At 41.0% G+C, this 17863-nt stretch overlaps 1 protein-coding gene across 4 annotated transcripts in view; it reads left to right on the top strand.

Annotated features, from left to right (window-relative positions):
- CEMIP2 (cell migration inducing hyaluronidase 2) overlaps positions 1-17863 on the top strand; it is a 73112-nt gene that overhangs the window by 13092 nt on the left and 42157 nt on the right. For all 4 annotated transcript variants that reach the window (XM_045191331.2, XM_024555444.4, XM_024555451.4 and 1 more), the window contains exons 2-7: positions 3197-3539; positions 7435-7575; positions 8195-8756; positions 13009-13178; positions 15654-15842; positions 17583-17752. In XM_045191331.2, coding sequence (XP_045047266.2) covers positions 3209-3539; positions 7435-7575; positions 8195-8756; positions 13009-13178; positions 15654-15842; positions 17583-17752 — 1563 coding nt within the window. In that variant the 5' untranslated portion in view covers positions 3197-3208. The remainder of the gene's footprint in view (positions 1-3196; positions 3540-7434; positions 7576-8194; positions 8757-13008; positions 13179-15653; positions 15843-17582; positions 17753-17863) is intronic.

The raw sequence follows: 17863 nt of genomic DNA on the forward strand, positions 1-17863 counted from the left end.
CAGCTAGTGGGCTCAGAATATGTATGTAGGAAATCAGTTTTGCAGATGGCATATAGGGAAAACACAACCATGATTATTTTTGATTTATTGACCATTTTAATTTGGGGTGGACACCATCTGAATTTTCTTGGTAGAAAATGCCATTTTGTGAATGTGAAGACACAAATTACTCCCAGTGGGTTGGTGACTTCATTTAGCCCCTCCCTGCCTTTTATTTTATTGCCGCACATCTGGTGACACACTATCTCCCACAAAAGGGCTCTGCAGCCCTTTAAGTAACAGTCTTTCTCACCCCGAAACAATGAAGTATCAGACGATCGCAGCCTCAAACAAAGGATTTTCACTCCCTTCAGAGCACCGCACAGTCACGACTCCCCTCCGGGCCTGGTGAGGGGGGCACTCAAGAATACCTAGTTGAGTCCTGTCTTTGATAATTGACCATCATAAAGGGGTCCTTTTTAGACTCTCGTTTCTTCCAGCAGGGTGTTTCCATTGTTTCATACTGCACCTTGGCACATGCAGCCCCTTCCATTGGTTGTTTTCCCTTTGTCCTGGAGCCTAAGCTTCTGCAAACCGAGTATCTTTGACAGACACACTGAGAATGTTCTTTGCTGGATGTAAAATCAGCATCAATTCCTGATTAGATGCCCTTTCCATCCCCATTAATTTCCAGGTCGTTTGGGTCCTAGGAATGCTTATTTCTGGTTTCTTTAATGACCACATTTTGTGTTAATGGATTTGCTGTAGTTTAGAGCAATTTGGAGATACCCGCCTTACTAGGATCTCACTTTTTTGGCAGGAGTGAAAGGGGATTCATTATAAGGGTGTTGAATGAAGCCGGGTGACTCGGAGACAATCTAGTTGTTCAGGAAGGGAAGTAATGGAAGAGGTTGAACATCACATTTCTGAAGTCATTGAGCTCGTCTTAATTATTCACACTCATTGCAGTAAGGACATTATGTAGCCTACTACCTCTTCCTCTCTGTCTTTCACTTGGCAAAGAAACAGTAAAGTAATAAAGTTTCATCAAAACTTATTCTTTCATTCAAAAACTCAAGTGCTTACTATAAAGAAAATTTAAAAAAGGACTGTCTTTTTTTGTGTGTGTCAGCTTCTTTTAGGTAATAAAGAACCACATATGGTCTACTGAACTTCTGCATAAAGAATTTCTGAAACATTACTATGCCCTTGCAACGCAGTACTAGCTACACCCTTGCAAAAATCATTCTGTGAAGTTACTGCCTCTCAATTGCTTTGAAAAACACCTTAGTGTAACTCTTAAGAGCCTGAACTCGAGTAAAAGTACTTGGGTTTGAGTCCTAGCTCTCCTGTACACTAGCTAATTAACCTTTCTAGGTCTCAGTTTCTCATGTGTAAAATGGGGATGATGGCATCTACCTATAGGTTTGTTGTATTCAGTGTGTTAGATGAGTTAATGCCAGGTACTGGCAGTAAGTGTTCTATGAGTGTTAGCTATTTTTTGATCATCTTAACCATAATATTTGAATATCTACTATTTTAAAAAGGAGTTGGAGGATTTAAAGAGATAATAGGGAATTTAGACTGTCACCCTAAATGAATTCACAGTGTACAGTTAAGAGATTACAAAAGTGAAAACAGGTAACTCTCTTTAACATGAGGTGAATCCAATGGGGAAATGAAACGCTGAGCATGCGTGCTTGTCTGTTGAGACTTGTTAGGGCCTCCCTGTGGTCCTCAGATGACCTATGGACTTCAATTTGAAGAACTTAGAATAATGGTACTCAAATTAGGAGCACCTACTTCTGTGTTGCCAGGATATTGTTTTACAAATGTAAAATCCAGGGCTCTTTGCACCAGCCAGAATCACAGGGGTGGAGAGCCCAAGAACCTACATTTTTGACTAGCTTCCCTGGTGATTCTTATGCACAATGACAGTTGAGGACATTTGCCATAGAAGAATCTCTCTCTCCCTAGGTGCTCAATAGAAACGTGTTGGGGGGGCACAGTCAGAAGGTAACAGGTGCTTAGATTCTGCCTTAATTGTTTGAAGGGGGGCAGGCATTAACATTAGCGGGTGACTACAGTGTGCAGCCAGGATCGAGAAGCAGGGGTATTAGAAGATGTTTAGTGAAGGTGATTAGTGAAACATAAGAGTAGTTTATTATATTAGGTGTAGGTATAAGAATGTCCAAACCTGTAAAGATTTTTAATAAAAATTTATTTGAACCAAACAGGATATACCTGGAAGCAAGATTGCAGCAGACTGAGAAAAGTCAAAAACGCTTTCCAGAATAGCAGTTAGCAACTTCTTTCTTGCAGGGAATTTTGGGAAGATTACATAAAGTGGGAGGAAGCCAGGCAGGGATTAGCGTACAGGACAGTTAAAGATTGTGTGCTCTCCTGAGGGTGGTTTTGCTGAAGGGGCCTGAAAAGAGGCATTTCAAAGGGCTGTGAACCTACATGCACAGAAACAATAGGGCTTGCTTAGGGCAAAGGTAAACCTTTTACTAAATAAGTTCTATGCCTGAGCGTGACTACCTGCCGGGACCTGCCCAGTTAGGAATTTATACTCAGATCACCCTGTAAAGTTACTTTCCTTAGAAAGCCCTTAAAATGTTTTTCTTTTAAAATCCTCACCTGGGGACACTTTTTTTTCATTGCTTTTAGAGAGAGAGGAAGGGACAGAGAGGAAGGAAGAGAAACAGTGATGGGAGAGAGAAGGATCGATCCATCAGTTGCTTCCTGTAAGCTCCCATACCGGGGATCGGTCGATGAGGATTGAATCTGCAACCTAGGTGTGTGCCCTGACTGGAAACTGAACCCGCAGACCTTTGGTTACGGGACAGCGCTCCAACAAACTGAGCCACACCTGCCAGGGCTGGAATCCCTTTCCGTCCACACAGGGAAATAAGCTGACTTGGTATTTTAAAAAGTCATTGCAGTATGTCCCAGGGCCTGAGGAGAAGGTAGAAATGGGGCATTGTTGCTGAAAGGATGTAGAGTTGCTGTTTGGGATGAAGAAGTTCTGGAAGTGGATGGTGGTGATGGTTGTGCACCATTGTGAATGTTCTTGATGCCACTGAACTATACACTTAAAAAAGCTGTTTTATTGATGAATTTTATATTGCATATATTTGCTACAATAAAGCATGCTGAACAAAAAGCCATTCCAATTCTCACATTTCTGAGCCTTAATTTTTTTTTCTTTTCACAGTGACAGTGTATCATGCATGCCACTAATTCCAGGGGGCGCTCCCCTGCTTTCCTGCAACCTCAGAATGGAAACGGCCACCGCTCGTCTGGCTACGTTCCAGGGAAGGTTGTCCCACTGCGTCCCCCTCCTCCTCCAAAGAGCCAAGCTTCAGCCAAATGTCCCTCCATCAGACAGGAAGCCCGGGCCAGCTTTGCGTTCTCACCTGAAGAGCAGCAAACCCACGGAGAAAGCCAAAAGCAGAAGAGGCACAAAAATACTTTCATTTGCTTTGCTATCACTAGTTTCTCATTTTTTGTTGCACTTGCAGTCATTTTAGGGATATCCTCAAAATATGCTCCAGATGGTAAGTGTGCGTGTGTGCTTATAGAACATGCTCTTTTCTTTTGTTTGTTTGTTTTTGATTTATGTACCTTATTTTCAACATCAATTAACTTGGAAAATAAAACATATTCTAGGAAAGAAGGAAAGGAAATAGTAGAGTAAGATTAAAAAATTATTTTGTCTGAAGTTGGCTCTAACTACCTAATATACTCGTATAATTAATTAATATGAGACATAACTTCTGAATGAGAGCCATTGTTAAAAGAATCCATGGGAAATGAAAAAATTAAAGGATGTCTCTTCCTTTCCATTTTGTCACTTCGTCCCAGTGCTCAAGACATTCTTGTAGTGTTTCTGTTTGAAGTGCTAATTTTAGGGGTCCTTACTGAATTCTGGCAGTAGCACGATTTCATCCTTTGTGGGAGGTATGATTTTCTGACTGCCAAAAGATTTTAGTGATAAAAATCACTACTATAATGATAAACTGCATTTGATTTTTTTAAAAAATATAAATTCAGATAATAAGATTTCTGTTTGCAGTTTGCAACTGGCTGGAGGACTGTTCCAAGAGAAGCCTCAAATATTTTTGAGGAACAATGTATACCCTAAAAGGAAAACATCCATCTGGACGTGTGATTTCTGAAATATTTGTCTAAAAATCACTCATTACTTCATAGTTAAATATCATGTAGGGAGCTTTTAATTTTTTGATGGCCTTTGCTTTTCCAGGTAGTAATATATTAATATTTTGGGTGATTTTGAAGAAGTTTGTTGCCATTTGGCCTAAACACTGCACCAACAAAGAATTGGCCTTGTAAGGGAATCCCGTCTGTGCACGTGGGCATCCCAGGGCCCGGGGCTCTGACAGCCGCAGCAGATGAGAAGGACCAGGGCTGGGCGCCATAGTTCCCTTCCTTTTCTTCATCTACAGCCTGTTTCTGTTGAATTTGATGCCCCCTCAAATGGGCGGCACATTTGAGAAGCAATTTACCATTTATAAGACTTACAAATATTATTTTCTTTCGTGTTCATGGGTGATGTAGGGGTTTTCATGGACTTTAAGTTTTGGGGGAGAGGTAGTGTCACTACTTCTACACAGACCTGAAGTGAGAGAGATTTCATATCAACATCTTTCTAGATCTCCCCTCCACATTGTGAACTTGTAACGATGCTCTCCATTGCACACAGCATTGACATTCTTTCCCCTTTTCTCCAGCAGAATAACCAAGTTCACTTGCTGTTGATTTATTCTTTCCAAGTAATTTGCAGTAAAGGGATGCTAGGTTAGTGGAAAAGCAGAGCTGAGATCTGTGGCTTTAACTGGTGTTTTTATATTCCATCGAAGTCATTGAATTGCTGATGTGGTTTGTTGAATCAACGTTCTGCAGTTTCATTTCTGGCAGCATAAGAGCAGAATATCAGTGGAAAGATTTGGTATGCTGAAATATTTCAGGAACAGCCTCCCTGTGGTTATTGCTCTTACATAACTTTGATAATGCACCCACTGCTTAACAAGTGGGTAGCCGGGAAGATGGGGCGGACTGAGCTATTTTTCAGCGCTTTCTGCAGACCACACATTTTCTCATTAAATGTACTTTGTTGGAAGGAAACAGCCAGGAGTTTTCTAATGAAACATGCCCTCCTCGGGAATAATTATAAATAATGAAGTGGAATTGTGTAAGTGTTGTAACAATAGTAGGCTCTAAATGTCAAGACTGGATTTCCTTCTCTGTAGCTGGGTACAGTGCTTGTTACATGGGGCATACGTTTGCTTCTGATAAAACATTATGGAGAATTCCGGCTAGGTGTTTTATGGAACGAGAAGGAGCTAGAAGAAAAGTCCAAGAAATTCTCAGTATTCAATGAAAACAAATTTAAGAAATGTCTTGTTTATTTGATGGGAAAGAAAGTTTAGGGATTATTCTTAGTATCAGTGATGATCGATGATTTATCAGAATTAAATAACAATGGCCCTGGCTGGGGTGGCTCAGTGGATTGAGCGAGGGCTACGAACTAAAGGGCTGCCGGTTCGGTTCCCAGTCAGGGCGCATGCCTGGCTTACAGGCCAGGTCCCAAGTGGTGGCCATGTGAGAGGCAACCACACACTGATGTTTCTCTCTCTCTCTTTCTCCCTCCCTTCCCCTCTCTCTAAAAATAAATAAAAAATCTTTAAAAAAAAAAGAATTAAATAACAATGATTATGGAACTACTATGAGAAAAATTAATTCCATGACATAATTTCCAAGGTCTTAACTAGTGGGACTAATTTTAACTGTAGTAGTTACTGGCACCGCAAAGAGAAAGTGTAGGGCAGCACAAGTACTTAGAAATAACATGTATACCTGAAACATAGATACTTTTATTAACCAATGTCACCCCAAAATTCAGTAAAAAAATAAGATGTTTGCCTTAGTGTTACACAGGTTCAAAATGAGGAATCAGAGTTTTCTTTCTATAAAAAATGATATCTTTGTGCTGCACTGTTTCTTTACTTTTACTCATATTTCCCAACTTGTATGTACCACCTTTGTATGATCACCAAGGGTATCTTGCTTGTTTCACTGAAGCTGCCTCAGGTACTTGCCACCCCACCCCTCCTTTCTCTGAGCTCTTTTGCATCTAAAGTAACTACCACATTGTTAAATATGTAAGTATTTCATACATTGTGGCTTTGTCTCCCAAGCTGGAATAGAAACTTGGAGGGTTGTGGGCTCATTGCTTTACACACATGCGCGCACACACACATATTTATAAAAATATTTTAAAAATATTTAAAATAAATTTTACAGTATCTAGTATAAAGTGGACAAACTTATCATGAATAAATATTAATACTTTGTCTTTAGTTGATCGAAATTGGTATGATGCCCTGCTCTTCAAATTGTAGCAGAAACCAAAGGTCTCATGCATTAAATAGCTATAGCAATGCAGAACACCTTTATGTTTTCATCATCACCTATCCAAGAGGAAAGTTCTAATTCTAGTAGAGGGCCACTGCAAGTAAAGTAATCCTCATTTCTGAAAGGGGAACTTCCATATCACTCAACGTGCTCAGTAATCTTGGGTTGGCTTCTCTAACCCATGGTTTCCTCACCTCTGAAAAGAGAAGTCATGTCTTTGGCCATTTGCTTCTTGCAGTTTTGTTCGGGAAGGTACATGTCTGAAGATAGCGATATTTATCAGCTGCTGCCTTTGGAGGCGAGAGGTGCTACTATCACCTATGAAGGATTCACTGTGCACAGGGAAGACCTTGGGAAGAGCTTAATATACATACTGCTTACCAGTTTCCTTTTTTTATTGACCAGTATGTTGTGAACATATTTTCTTTTCCAAAACAGCTTTCTAGTGTGGGTCCAAGGACAATTCCCAGTTTTGCCTCTCACTGTTGATTTACTTCCAGAGCAGATGATGATTCAGGGGAATTCCATTTTCACTTTGTGGAGTTTGACCGGAACTAGATGGCAACAATTTAGTTTTTTTTTTTTTAAGATTTTATTTATTTATTTAATTTTAGAGAGAGGGGAAGGGAAGGAGAAAGAGAGGGAGAGAAACATCAATGTGTGGTTGCCTCTTACATGGCCCCCACTGGGGACCTGGCCTGCAACCCAGGCATGTACCCTGACTGGGAATTGAACCAGCGACACTTTGGTTCGCAGCCTGTGCTCAATCCACTGAGCCACACTAGCCAGGGCAACAATTTAGTTTTGTGGTGAAACCTTTTCTGTGTGTGGAAGAAGTAAAGGATTTGACATATCTCTGCTGGATTGGCAGGGGTGGGATTTCCATCCTATGGCAGGTAAAATACATCAGCCCATTAGTTGCAGATTACAATAAATGATGGTAGAGCTTGGATTCGCCTACAGGTATCCTTACATTTGGCTGGGTTGATGGGATATTGAGGTTGCATTGTCTTACAGAGAATTGCCCAGATCAGAACCCTCGTCTCAGGAATTGGGATCCAGGACAGGATTCTGCAAAGCAAGTTGTTATCAAGGAGGGGGATATGTTCCGTCTGACCTCAGATGCCACGGTGAATTCTATAGTCATTCAGGATGGAGGTGAGTCATGGCCACCGTCTGTGGGAACTGCAAGCTTGTTCTTCACTGTGGGGGCACAGTTGATGTTCTTTCTGTAGAAAACTATTCTTAGTCTTTAGGATGTGGTATCACTCCAACCACAGAAACACAAAAAGTTCCTAAGGCAGAACCATAGAATTCAAGAGCTAGAGGGCCTTAGAATCAGTCACTCAAGTCAACACCCTTGATCTGTAGAGGAGGAAACAGTCCCAGAAAGTGATTTCTTGTAGCCAAATCTTTGGTAGAGCTGTGGGGAACGATGAGAAAATTAACACGGTTAACATGTGAAAATGAGATTCAGGTTTGTAGGCTCCTAGATACTTTTCTGGAAAAGATTTATCTTTAAAGTGAATTGATTCACTTTAGAAATGCCCATATCTCTTATGCATGGGCATTTTAGTGTGTTGAGATATGAGCTCTTCATTTCTTCCCTTACTATATTTAGAAAACAGGTTTAATTTTCTAAGGAGACTCTTAGTAAATTCTTTCTCCCCAACTTAACTGCGGAAGTGTTCCCCTCCCAGCCTCAAATTGAAACTACTTCTCTGTGTGTCAGAAAGATGTTTTAGAAGTGAACTGACACTAGTGTTGTTCTCTGCAGGACTGCTTGTATTTGGGGACGAGAAAGATGGATCCAGAAATATCACTTTGAGGACTCGTTACATCCTGATCAAGGATGGTGGGGCGCTTCATATTGGAGCAGAAAAATGCCGCTACAAATCCAAAGCGACAATTGCCTTGTATGGCAGGTCAGATGAAGGTGAAAGTATGCCAACATTTGGCAAAAAATTTATTGGTGTGGAAGCTGGCGGGACACTGGAGTTACACGGGGCACAGAAGACATCCTGGACATTGTTGGTGAGAACTCTGCATTCCTCAGGCTTGACCTTTGGCTCCTATGCCTTTGAGAAGGACTTTTCCAGGGGCCTCAATGTGAGGGTCATTGACCAAGACACAGCCAAAATTTTGGAAAGTGTGAGGTTTGATACCCACGAATACCACAACGAGAGCAGACGACTTCAGGAATTTTTGAGAGTCCTGGATCCTGGACGGATTGTTGCCATAGCTGTCGGAGATTCAGCAGCCAAAAGCCTCTTACAGGGAACCATACAAATGATCCAGGACCGGTTGGGAAGTAAGCTGATCCAAGGCCTGGGCTACAGGTGGGCATACCTTAGTACTCTCTTTCCCAACTCTGTGTTAGAGTCTACGTTCGTCCAGGAGGAGAGCGAGAAAAACACAACACGCTACAGCCAACTTAGGTCAGAACGGCCACTACCATTTAGAGGTCTGGTTGTCTCTGTTTGCTTTGAGACGTGGGCCTGGAGGACAGGACACTGGCTACGGAAGCCTGTTTCCGGGCTTTGGGTTATGAAGCAGTTTGTGAACAGTAGCGTCAGGGCTGTGGAAAGAACAGAAATATGGAACTGGGGAAAAAAAGATCAGGCAGTTTAAGGACAATTTACTTTTCCTCTTTCATAACTTCCCAAAGTGTGTCACATGAATCTCAGGCCAACTGAAGCAATTTAGGAGTTGAAAGGTTAAGGCCCAATTTCACGCTGAGGTGTAAAAGTTGTCTTAAAAGCCTGAGGGGGTGGAACATGCACAGTTTCCTTGTTCTTTCTGTTTTGGAATCCTTTGCATGCTAATTTGGGTCTGCGGGTTTGATTGACACAGGACAGGAGGCCTGGTGAGAGGAAGGAACCAGTAGGAGGGCTAGGAAGTTCATCGAGATAGTAGGAGTCATTTCTACTATTTATGGTTCTTGTGCCGTACTCTAGTTAACCATGATTTCCTAATGCAGCCACGAGCTGGCTCAACACTTAATTCAAAAAACAGAAGTTTCAAATCTGCTTACTGTTCTTCGTCAAGTCAAGGAATATTTGCAGTGAAAAGTAGGGAGATTGCAAAACTCACATATTGAAATGATCTAGTTATTGTTTTTGATGGTTGGGTGATCTGGTTATTATTTTTTTTCTTGGAAATTTGGTGGTTGGAATGCAATATTACCTACAGAAATTTGGAGAAAGTTAAGTGAGTAGAGAAAGGGGATCTGTAATGTTTTAAAAATGCTCTTTGTTCCCCCTGGGGAGCATTTAAGAGGTGCTGAGAGCTGGGTATCTGTAGATGCTTAGATGAAATGACACTGTCTCAGAGCCTGGGATTGGGAAGATGGATAAACAGAGACCTAAACAGAGGAGCACTGTGCAATGAAACACTTGCTGCAACCGCAGGCTGTAAAGAGAGTGTGGTAGAAGCAGCCCCCACATTGGCCTGGGTTGGTCGGTGGAGGCTTCCCAAAGACGAGGGTGTTTAGGGCTGTGCTCTCTAGGCAGTTGGGTGGAGGTCTGTACAGATGGGGTATAGCATTGCAAAACCTCAGAAGTGTTTTCTTTAAATGTTTATCAAATCGAATATACATACAGAAAAGTGCTAAAAACAAGAATGTAGAGTTTAATGACTTGGCACAATGTAATGTCTGGGTAGCTACCACCCAGTTCATGAGACAGAACTTTGCCAGTAGCCCAGAGGCGCTCCCCTTCTGCCTCCTTTTCACTGATCACTCCCTCCACTCACCAAAGGTAACCACTCCTGATTTTGTGGAGAATACCAAGCATGAGGAATTCCTGTTCTTGAACTTCATATAAATAAGGACAAACAATATATTGCATTTTGTGTCTAGTTGCTTTGCCTGGCTCTGTTACTGAGTGTAGTTTACCCATATTTTGCCGTGTATCATGCACACCTATGTTTTAGTATTAATTCCCATGTGTAATCTGCATTATACACGGGAATTAGTACTACGCACGTATAATGTGCATCCTTATTTTCCCCTCAAAAATTTGGGCAAAAAAGTGTGCATTATACATGGCAAAATATGGTATGTTGTTGCCTGTAATGCTGGCTCATTTTCACTGCTGTTCATTTTTTATTGTGTGCTGAGGCCACGATGTATTTGCTCCTGGATATCTGGTTGGTTTTCCAGTTTGGACCAGTTATAATAAGTGCTTCTGAATGTTCTTTTACCAATCTCTTCATGCACATATGTACATATTTCTGTGGTTCATAGACCTTGGAGTGAAGCATGGTCTTTTCTAAGTTAGACTCCTACTTTTTTTTCATTATCCAGTGATGCCAGGGGCTACAACTTTTGTTTCTTTTTTTTTTAAAGATTTTATTTATTTATTTTTAGAGAGAGGGGAGAGGAGGGAGAAAGGGAGGGAGTGAAACATTGTTGTGCGAGAGAAACATTGAACAGTTGCCTCTCTCATGCCCCTAACTGGGGACGTGGCCTGCAACCAAGGCATGTGCCCTGACTGGGAATTGAACCAGCAACCTTTCGGTCTACTGGCCGGTGCTCAGCCCACTGAGCCATACCAGCCAGGGCACAACTTTTGTTTTTTTATGTCATTATTTTTCTAGACCTGTGTGATCATTAGCTATGATATTTTTGAATATTTTGTTTGACCTTTTTTGGGGGGGGGCAGTTACATTCTACTGGTTTCTCAATTCCCTTTAAAATGTGGCTGCTGATTTGATGGAGGAATTAGAGTTGTGATCCTTTGCCAAAGTTCCACTGCTCTTTGACATTATGTTCAGTGTACATAAACATAACCCTTTTAAGACAATGTTCTGGTGTGTAGAAATTTTCCTCAAGTGGAGGAGGAAAGTAGTAGGAGTGTTTTGGAGATAATGTCAATAGAATACAACATTGTTTTATAGTGGCCGAGGTAGTCCTGGGAAATAAAAGAAGGCTTTGATATTTTTCCTCCTTCCCTCTCACACAAGAGATCATAAATTGAGACATTCTTCATTTGACTCTTTCTGCTGTGTCAAGGAATATAAATAGAGCTATAAAGCATTGTCAGCCAAAGAGCAGCTACATACAGGCAGGGGCGGGTGTGGAATTTATAAGGACATAGGCATGCTTAGGTTAACTTTTATCTGTGACTACTATCCGGCCATCTGTTTGGCCTAGATTACATTTGGTGTATTTTTCCCCCTAGGGAAAGAAGTTGGCTTTTTTTTTTTTTTTCCATGTTTTAAACCAGGAGTCTTAAGGCAAATTTTCTGCCTTTTTGTCTTTGTTCTTTTTGCAAATTTTCTTACTGGTTTTTGGCAACAAGCTTAAACAAGTCCTTGAGAGGGTTTATCCCAGTGTCACAGAAATAAAATGGTGTCTCAAACCCATTGCTTCTAACAAACACGTAGAGCCTGTAAAATCTGTTGGACAGTAATTCTACAGCTTCAGGAACATTGAGAAATGATTAACCCCAGAGGTTTTCAGCCTTACTTGTACCCCTGAGATTTTAAAAAGTCCTGTCCCTGGGGCCTGCCCTGGATCACTTACTTCAGGACCCGCGAAGGTTAGGGTCCCAGGCGGGCTGTGTGCAGGCAGGGTTGGTAACCACTGCTCTATGCTCTGGCCTCTAACAGGTTTTCAGTGTGGTCCCCACACCAGAAAGCCTCAGTGGCACCTGGGAACTGGTTAGAAATGCAAATTCTCTGGCTGCATTTCAGACAGGGGGTGCAGCCCAGCAATCTGATTTCACAAGCCTTCCAGGTGAGTTTGAGATCTACACACCCTGGAGAACCACCCCTGTAACTCAGTGGTCCTCAAGTGTGGCTGCTCGTGCACATTCCCTGCGGAGCTTTATGAATTTGCGAATGCTGGGCCCCGCTGGAGAAGTGACGGCTGCATCGGTGTGGGCTGGGCCTGAGCATGGGTATGTTCTGAAAGCTCCCCATGTGATTCTATTATGTACTTAGATTAGTGGACATTGTGGAGAGGAGAGTTGAAAGAGCAAGTTTTAAAAGAAGGAAAATAAATGGGTTTGTGCCCAGGATGGTAGTAAATGAAACGGGTGTGTATTGAAGAAGATTAACCATTAGTCAATGATTAATGGAAGCCACAGTCATCGGTGTTTCACCTGTTACAGAGCTGGACAAACAAGGGCGTGAAATCCAGGTGCGCCCTGACTGGTGTGACTCAGTGGATTGGGCGTCATCCTGCCGAACAAAAGGTTGCTGTCTGGGTTCTTGGTCAGGGCACACACTGGGCTGCGGGCCAGGCCCCCATTCAGGGGCGTGTGAGAGGCTGTGGATCTATGTTTCTCTCCCTCTCTTTCTCCCTGCCTCCCCCTCTCGATATAAATAAATAAATAAATAAATAAATAAATAAATAAATAAATAAATAAAAACAAATACATAAAAATTAAAAGACAATCCAGGTGCATTTCCTTCCATGACATTTACGTCAGTCAGCATTTGGACTTGCACCCTCACAAGGAAAAACGGTGTAGGGACTGACAAAGAATGCGAGGTGAGCATCAGCACCTGACTTACCATCTGTGCCAGGGATCTGGGTGAGTGCCTTGGCAAATGATCGAATGCACGTGCTCTTTTTCCTTCCAGGCAAGCCTGGGCTTTGGTTGGTGTCATTGATGGTGGAAGTACTTCTTGCAATGAATCTGTGAGAAACTATGAAAACCATAGTAGTGGAGGAAAGGCTCTTGCCCAGAGAGAGTTTTATACTGTGGATGGTCAGAAGTTTGCTGTGACAGCTTATAGTGAATGGATTGAAGGTAGGCAAGTACAGTTTATATAGTCTTGTAAGACATTGGTAAGTATTATGACAGATTTTATTCTTTAAAGTGATATTGTATGCAAATGACATAGTCAGATTTCTCCACTGGCTGAAGTTAAAGCCTACAGTTTCCCCTGCTGTAGTCGATCTGTTAGACTCAAGGGTTCTTTCTGGACCAGAGAATGACCTATTCTAGGTCAGGCACCACCAGTTGTACTTTGTGTAGTGTGGCTAACTAGTGAAAATAGGTTTGTTTCCTGGATGTGATAGGGTGAGCTGTCCTTGGTCATGCTCCATGGCAGTGAACATGATCTTGAACTTTGCATCTTCTCTTTCGTGTAGATATGTCAGCAAATTTGGTTTGCTACACAAACCACCTGCTCACTTTCTTAGCTGGATCATCAGAGGGAAATTGCTAATACCAATTGGAAAACATGGAAAGTACAAAGTAAAAATTAATCTTTAACCCCATCATTCAGAGATAATTATTTTGGTGCAAATAATTTACTATTTTTATCTTACTTATGTTTCCTCCCGATGCTCATCTTTGTTTTAACCTGTTTTTCTCTCTTTAAACAACATATAAAAGTACTTCATGTCTTTACATATTCTTCAATATATTTTTAATTACAGTCCACCTTTCAGAAGAGCTATAATTTGTTCGAATAATGCCTCGCACTGGATGTGTAATGATGTTCACTGTATAATTTTTCTCCCTACCCGCTTTGCTGCCAGATTTTTGGCTTTGGGTATGGATTGGCAGCCTCCTGTCTGTGCTTGCCTACCACCTTTTTTCCCCTAACCAAATATTATACCCAAACGAATGTGAAATGAGTAAGAGGTGCTTTCTTACATCTCTAATTATCCAAAGAGCTTAGCGTAGACTCGGTTCACACCTCTTTTTAGAAGCAATGTAGCAAAGTGTCACTACAATGGATTTCTGGAGGCAGAATACCTCAGTTCATATCCCAGCTATTTCACTCACTCTGTGATGGTGGGCATGTGACTTTAGCTTTCTAACCCTCAGTTTCCTCATTTGATAATAGAAACTACCCTAGCGGCTGCTATGAGCATCAGATGTGAAGAATATGAAGTTCTTTTTTTTAGCATAGTATGTATGGTGACCACTCAGTAAATGTTACCTATTGTAACGATGAGCAAATACGACTTGGATTACAATGGTGTATTTTGTATCATAATTACAGAGAAATTTTTGCTTTAAAACAAGAAGATAAATAGAGTTCCTGTTATGAAACAGGGACTTTCACATGTTGCCTCTAAGCAACCTTCTGGGTTTGGGGTGAGGAGATGGTGTTATTATGGAGGAGGAAGCTGGAATAAAGCCTCAACTTTCTGCCTCAAAGAACTCTGCTTTTTCTATCACACCATGGTTGCCTCTGGCAAAAAAAAAAAAAAGGTTGGGTGAGAAGCATTTCTTAGTAGGAATTTGTATGAAAAGTTTAGTACAACTGCCCCCAGTAAGATTCCAGGCAAGAGATAATTACTGACAAACCTCGAGTCAACACTTCCTTTGTGGGAAATTGTTTTCATGGCCACATTACTGATGACCACTGGTTTCTGGAGAGGGTGCATTCCAGCTGTCTATCACAGGGTACTTACTGTCTGTGTCCAGTTTCTCAATGACTCTCACTTTCTGGAAGAGGTGGTGATGCTCTTCAGGAAGGAAGAAGGATGAATTTATTTCCTCTCATACTTCCAACTTAGTAGTGCTAGTAGGAGATGTTCTTAGGCAGAGTTTTCTTCTAAAGCCAAAAAAGTGAGGAATAACTGAATAATACAGATCTTCCTTATCTAACCTTCTGGATGTAAACAAAACAAAACAAAACAAAAAACAAATTCTAACAATCATTTAAGTCAAAACTTATTTACCTAGTTTTTTTAAAAAAAGAACTTTTTGCTTAAAATTATCCTTGTCATCTTTTTCAAAACACTATTGAAATTTATATTCAATTTTAATGAAGAAAATTAATGTTTAGTTGCTCTTTTTTAGATAATTTTTTTTTGGTAAGAATCAGAAATTTTGGGCAGTGATTGTCGTTGCTGCCATAAGGTTGTTTTTTTTTTATTATTACCTGTGTTCTTATCCTGTTTGTTTTGATTCTTGGGAAGGGAGACTGATACAGACGTTAAGAAATTGGGCTCTGAAATGAAATTAGCATTCAGTTATGGGCTCTACCATTTTTTGGCTGCTATTCAAATGCCCTGAACTTTCGTTTCTTCATCTCTAATACATACAATAGTTCCTACCGCTCATAGTTGTTTTGATGAAAGGTTATGTGTGTGAAGTCCCAACAGATTAATATCTAGAGTGACTTCCACATGGTTACCATTAGTAAAAATTTGCTGACTTGTGTTTATCTTAACTGTTGCTCTGTTAATCAGTGAGAGGATCAATATTAGGGAAAAAATATTCCTGCTAATACAGCACTCTCTTTCTTGTTTTTTGGTTTAGGAGTTTCTCTTTCAGGTTTCCGAGTAGAAGTTGTGGATGGAGTGAAGCTTCATCTGCTCGATGACGTTAGTAGCTGGGAACCGGGAGCCCAGATTGTGGTTGCAAGCACAGACTATTCCATGTACCAGGCAGAAGAGTTCACGCTTCTCCCCTGTCCTGAGTGCAGCCGTTTCGAGGTCAAAGTCAAAGGTATCGGACTGCTCAGAATGCTTTTTGGGAAACATTTTCTTGGGATTTGATTCCTGGAGTTTTCCCCCCAACCACCACCACCATTACCATGTTTCATGCCTGTTTCTTTGTTTAATAAAAGATGCAGAATTGGTGGATCAATTATTTTCCAAGGTTCTTTGCAACTTCCTTTTAATTTTCTGCTGTCAAATAATAGTAAACTAGACTTATTTTTTAACAGAAGTTTTGTCTTCTTTTTTTTTAAAAAAAGATTTTATTTATTTTTAGAGAGAGGGGAAAGAAGGTAGAAAAGGAAGGAAAGAAACATCAATGTGTGGTTGCCTCTCGTGTGCCCCCTACTGGGGACCTCGTTTGAAACCCAGGCATGTGCCCCAACCAGGAATTGAACTGGCAACCCTTTGGTTCACAGGTCGGTGCTCAATCCACTGAGCCACACCAGCCAGGGTGAAGTTTTGTCTTCTTAATTAAAAAAAAACAACAACTATGGTTTTTGAGTGCCTACTTCCTTGACAAAAAGTAGATTTTACTAATAGTTAAAATAGAACCAGAAAGGTACGTTAATAAGACTGTGTTTCCTATATAATCATGAATATTGCATCTTTTGAGGGACAGCAGTGCACAGGGAGCATCTTTCTATAAGCTGTGTTTAGAAAGAATGGGTGACGTTTATCAGTTACTTATTCTGCGCCTGGTAGTAGGCAAATCTTCATGCATTGCTGCCTTTGTGGACTTCATTATGTATTTCACTCACGATATTGCTTTCCTGACCTTGGTACTCAAAATTATACATTTATGGTACAAAACAAGTGGTGTGCCTACTACGTGGTAAGCTTAGAGTAACTATTTGATAAGTACTCTATAGGTAACTTAGGGCTTTGGAGTTTAAGGGAAAATTTTTTGCTTAAACAAAGAAAAGAATGATGGGTTCACTTGGCACTTTTTCTGTGTGCTTCAGCATTGTACTTTTCCTTCCTGGTAATTCAGGGCATAAGCAGAAAACAGAAAACCCCAGAAAACTACAATATCATCTGGCATTAATTTTTGTTTGGAAATTCCCGCTCTTGTTAACAAGTGTAGAGGATAATGAATCTCCACGTTCTCAACTCCTTGATATACTTGTATCTTTTCCCTGCGTTTATATAATAAAAACATCAGAGAGAGGCTCATTGTTAAAGTGTTTCTAAATATCTAATCAAGGTAGGAATTTTAAAAAAATGCACAGCAATATGAGAATAAGGAGAAGTAGGGAAGAAAAGATGGTAATTCCTGTGCTGTTCCCATGAGAATGCAGACCACTTTAGCTTTGAAGTGGAAACAAAAACAACTGGACGGCTTCCTGTCAACCTCCGTAAAGCATTAGCTGTTCTGGCCTCCCCATGCATTTGGTTCTGCATGTGCCCTCAGGGACTGGAACCAGGGAGGGAGAATATGGATTCCCAAGTGGATTCCAGATCATTGGTGCTTTTCAAGAGAGGATCCAGCTACTTCAGGGAGGAGCAAGCTCTGCCCATGGATTTGACAGTTGGTAGTAAGAGGTTAGGCATTGCGTAGGTCAGGTCTTTCAACTAGATAATCTTTAATATCCCTACTTCCTGGGATTCTGGGATTCTGAGGCAGTAAAGAATGGAAGCAGGCAATAAATTTTGATAATGACTTGGGGTTACAGAATAAGCGCTGTCTTTTTGACATAGTTCCGTGGTTTCTTTGTTCTGATATTCTTGCCTTGCCCACGTCAACCAGAAACCCCTCAGTTCCTGCACATGGGTGAGATCATAGACGGTGTGGACATGAGAGCCGAGGTTGGAATTCTCACCCGGAATGTTGCCATCCGCGGAGAAATGGAAGACTCGTGCTATGCTGAAAACCAGTGCCAATTCTTTGATTATGATACCTTTGGGGGACATATCACGGTAGGCAGAAGGATTTGATGAGTTCTTTGAAACCTTGGCTGCTAAATATATTTGAAAAAACCTTAAAGTTTTGGAATAAGATCTATAAGGATGTTAAGAAGTCGTATTTCA

This window comes from Desmodus rotundus, chromosome 1 (assembly GCF_022682495.2).
Source record: "Desmodus rotundus isolate HL8 chromosome 1, HLdesRot8A.1, whole genome shotgun sequence".
Taxonomy (NCBI): Eukaryota; Metazoa; Chordata; class Mammalia; order Chiroptera; family Phyllostomidae; genus Desmodus; species Desmodus rotundus.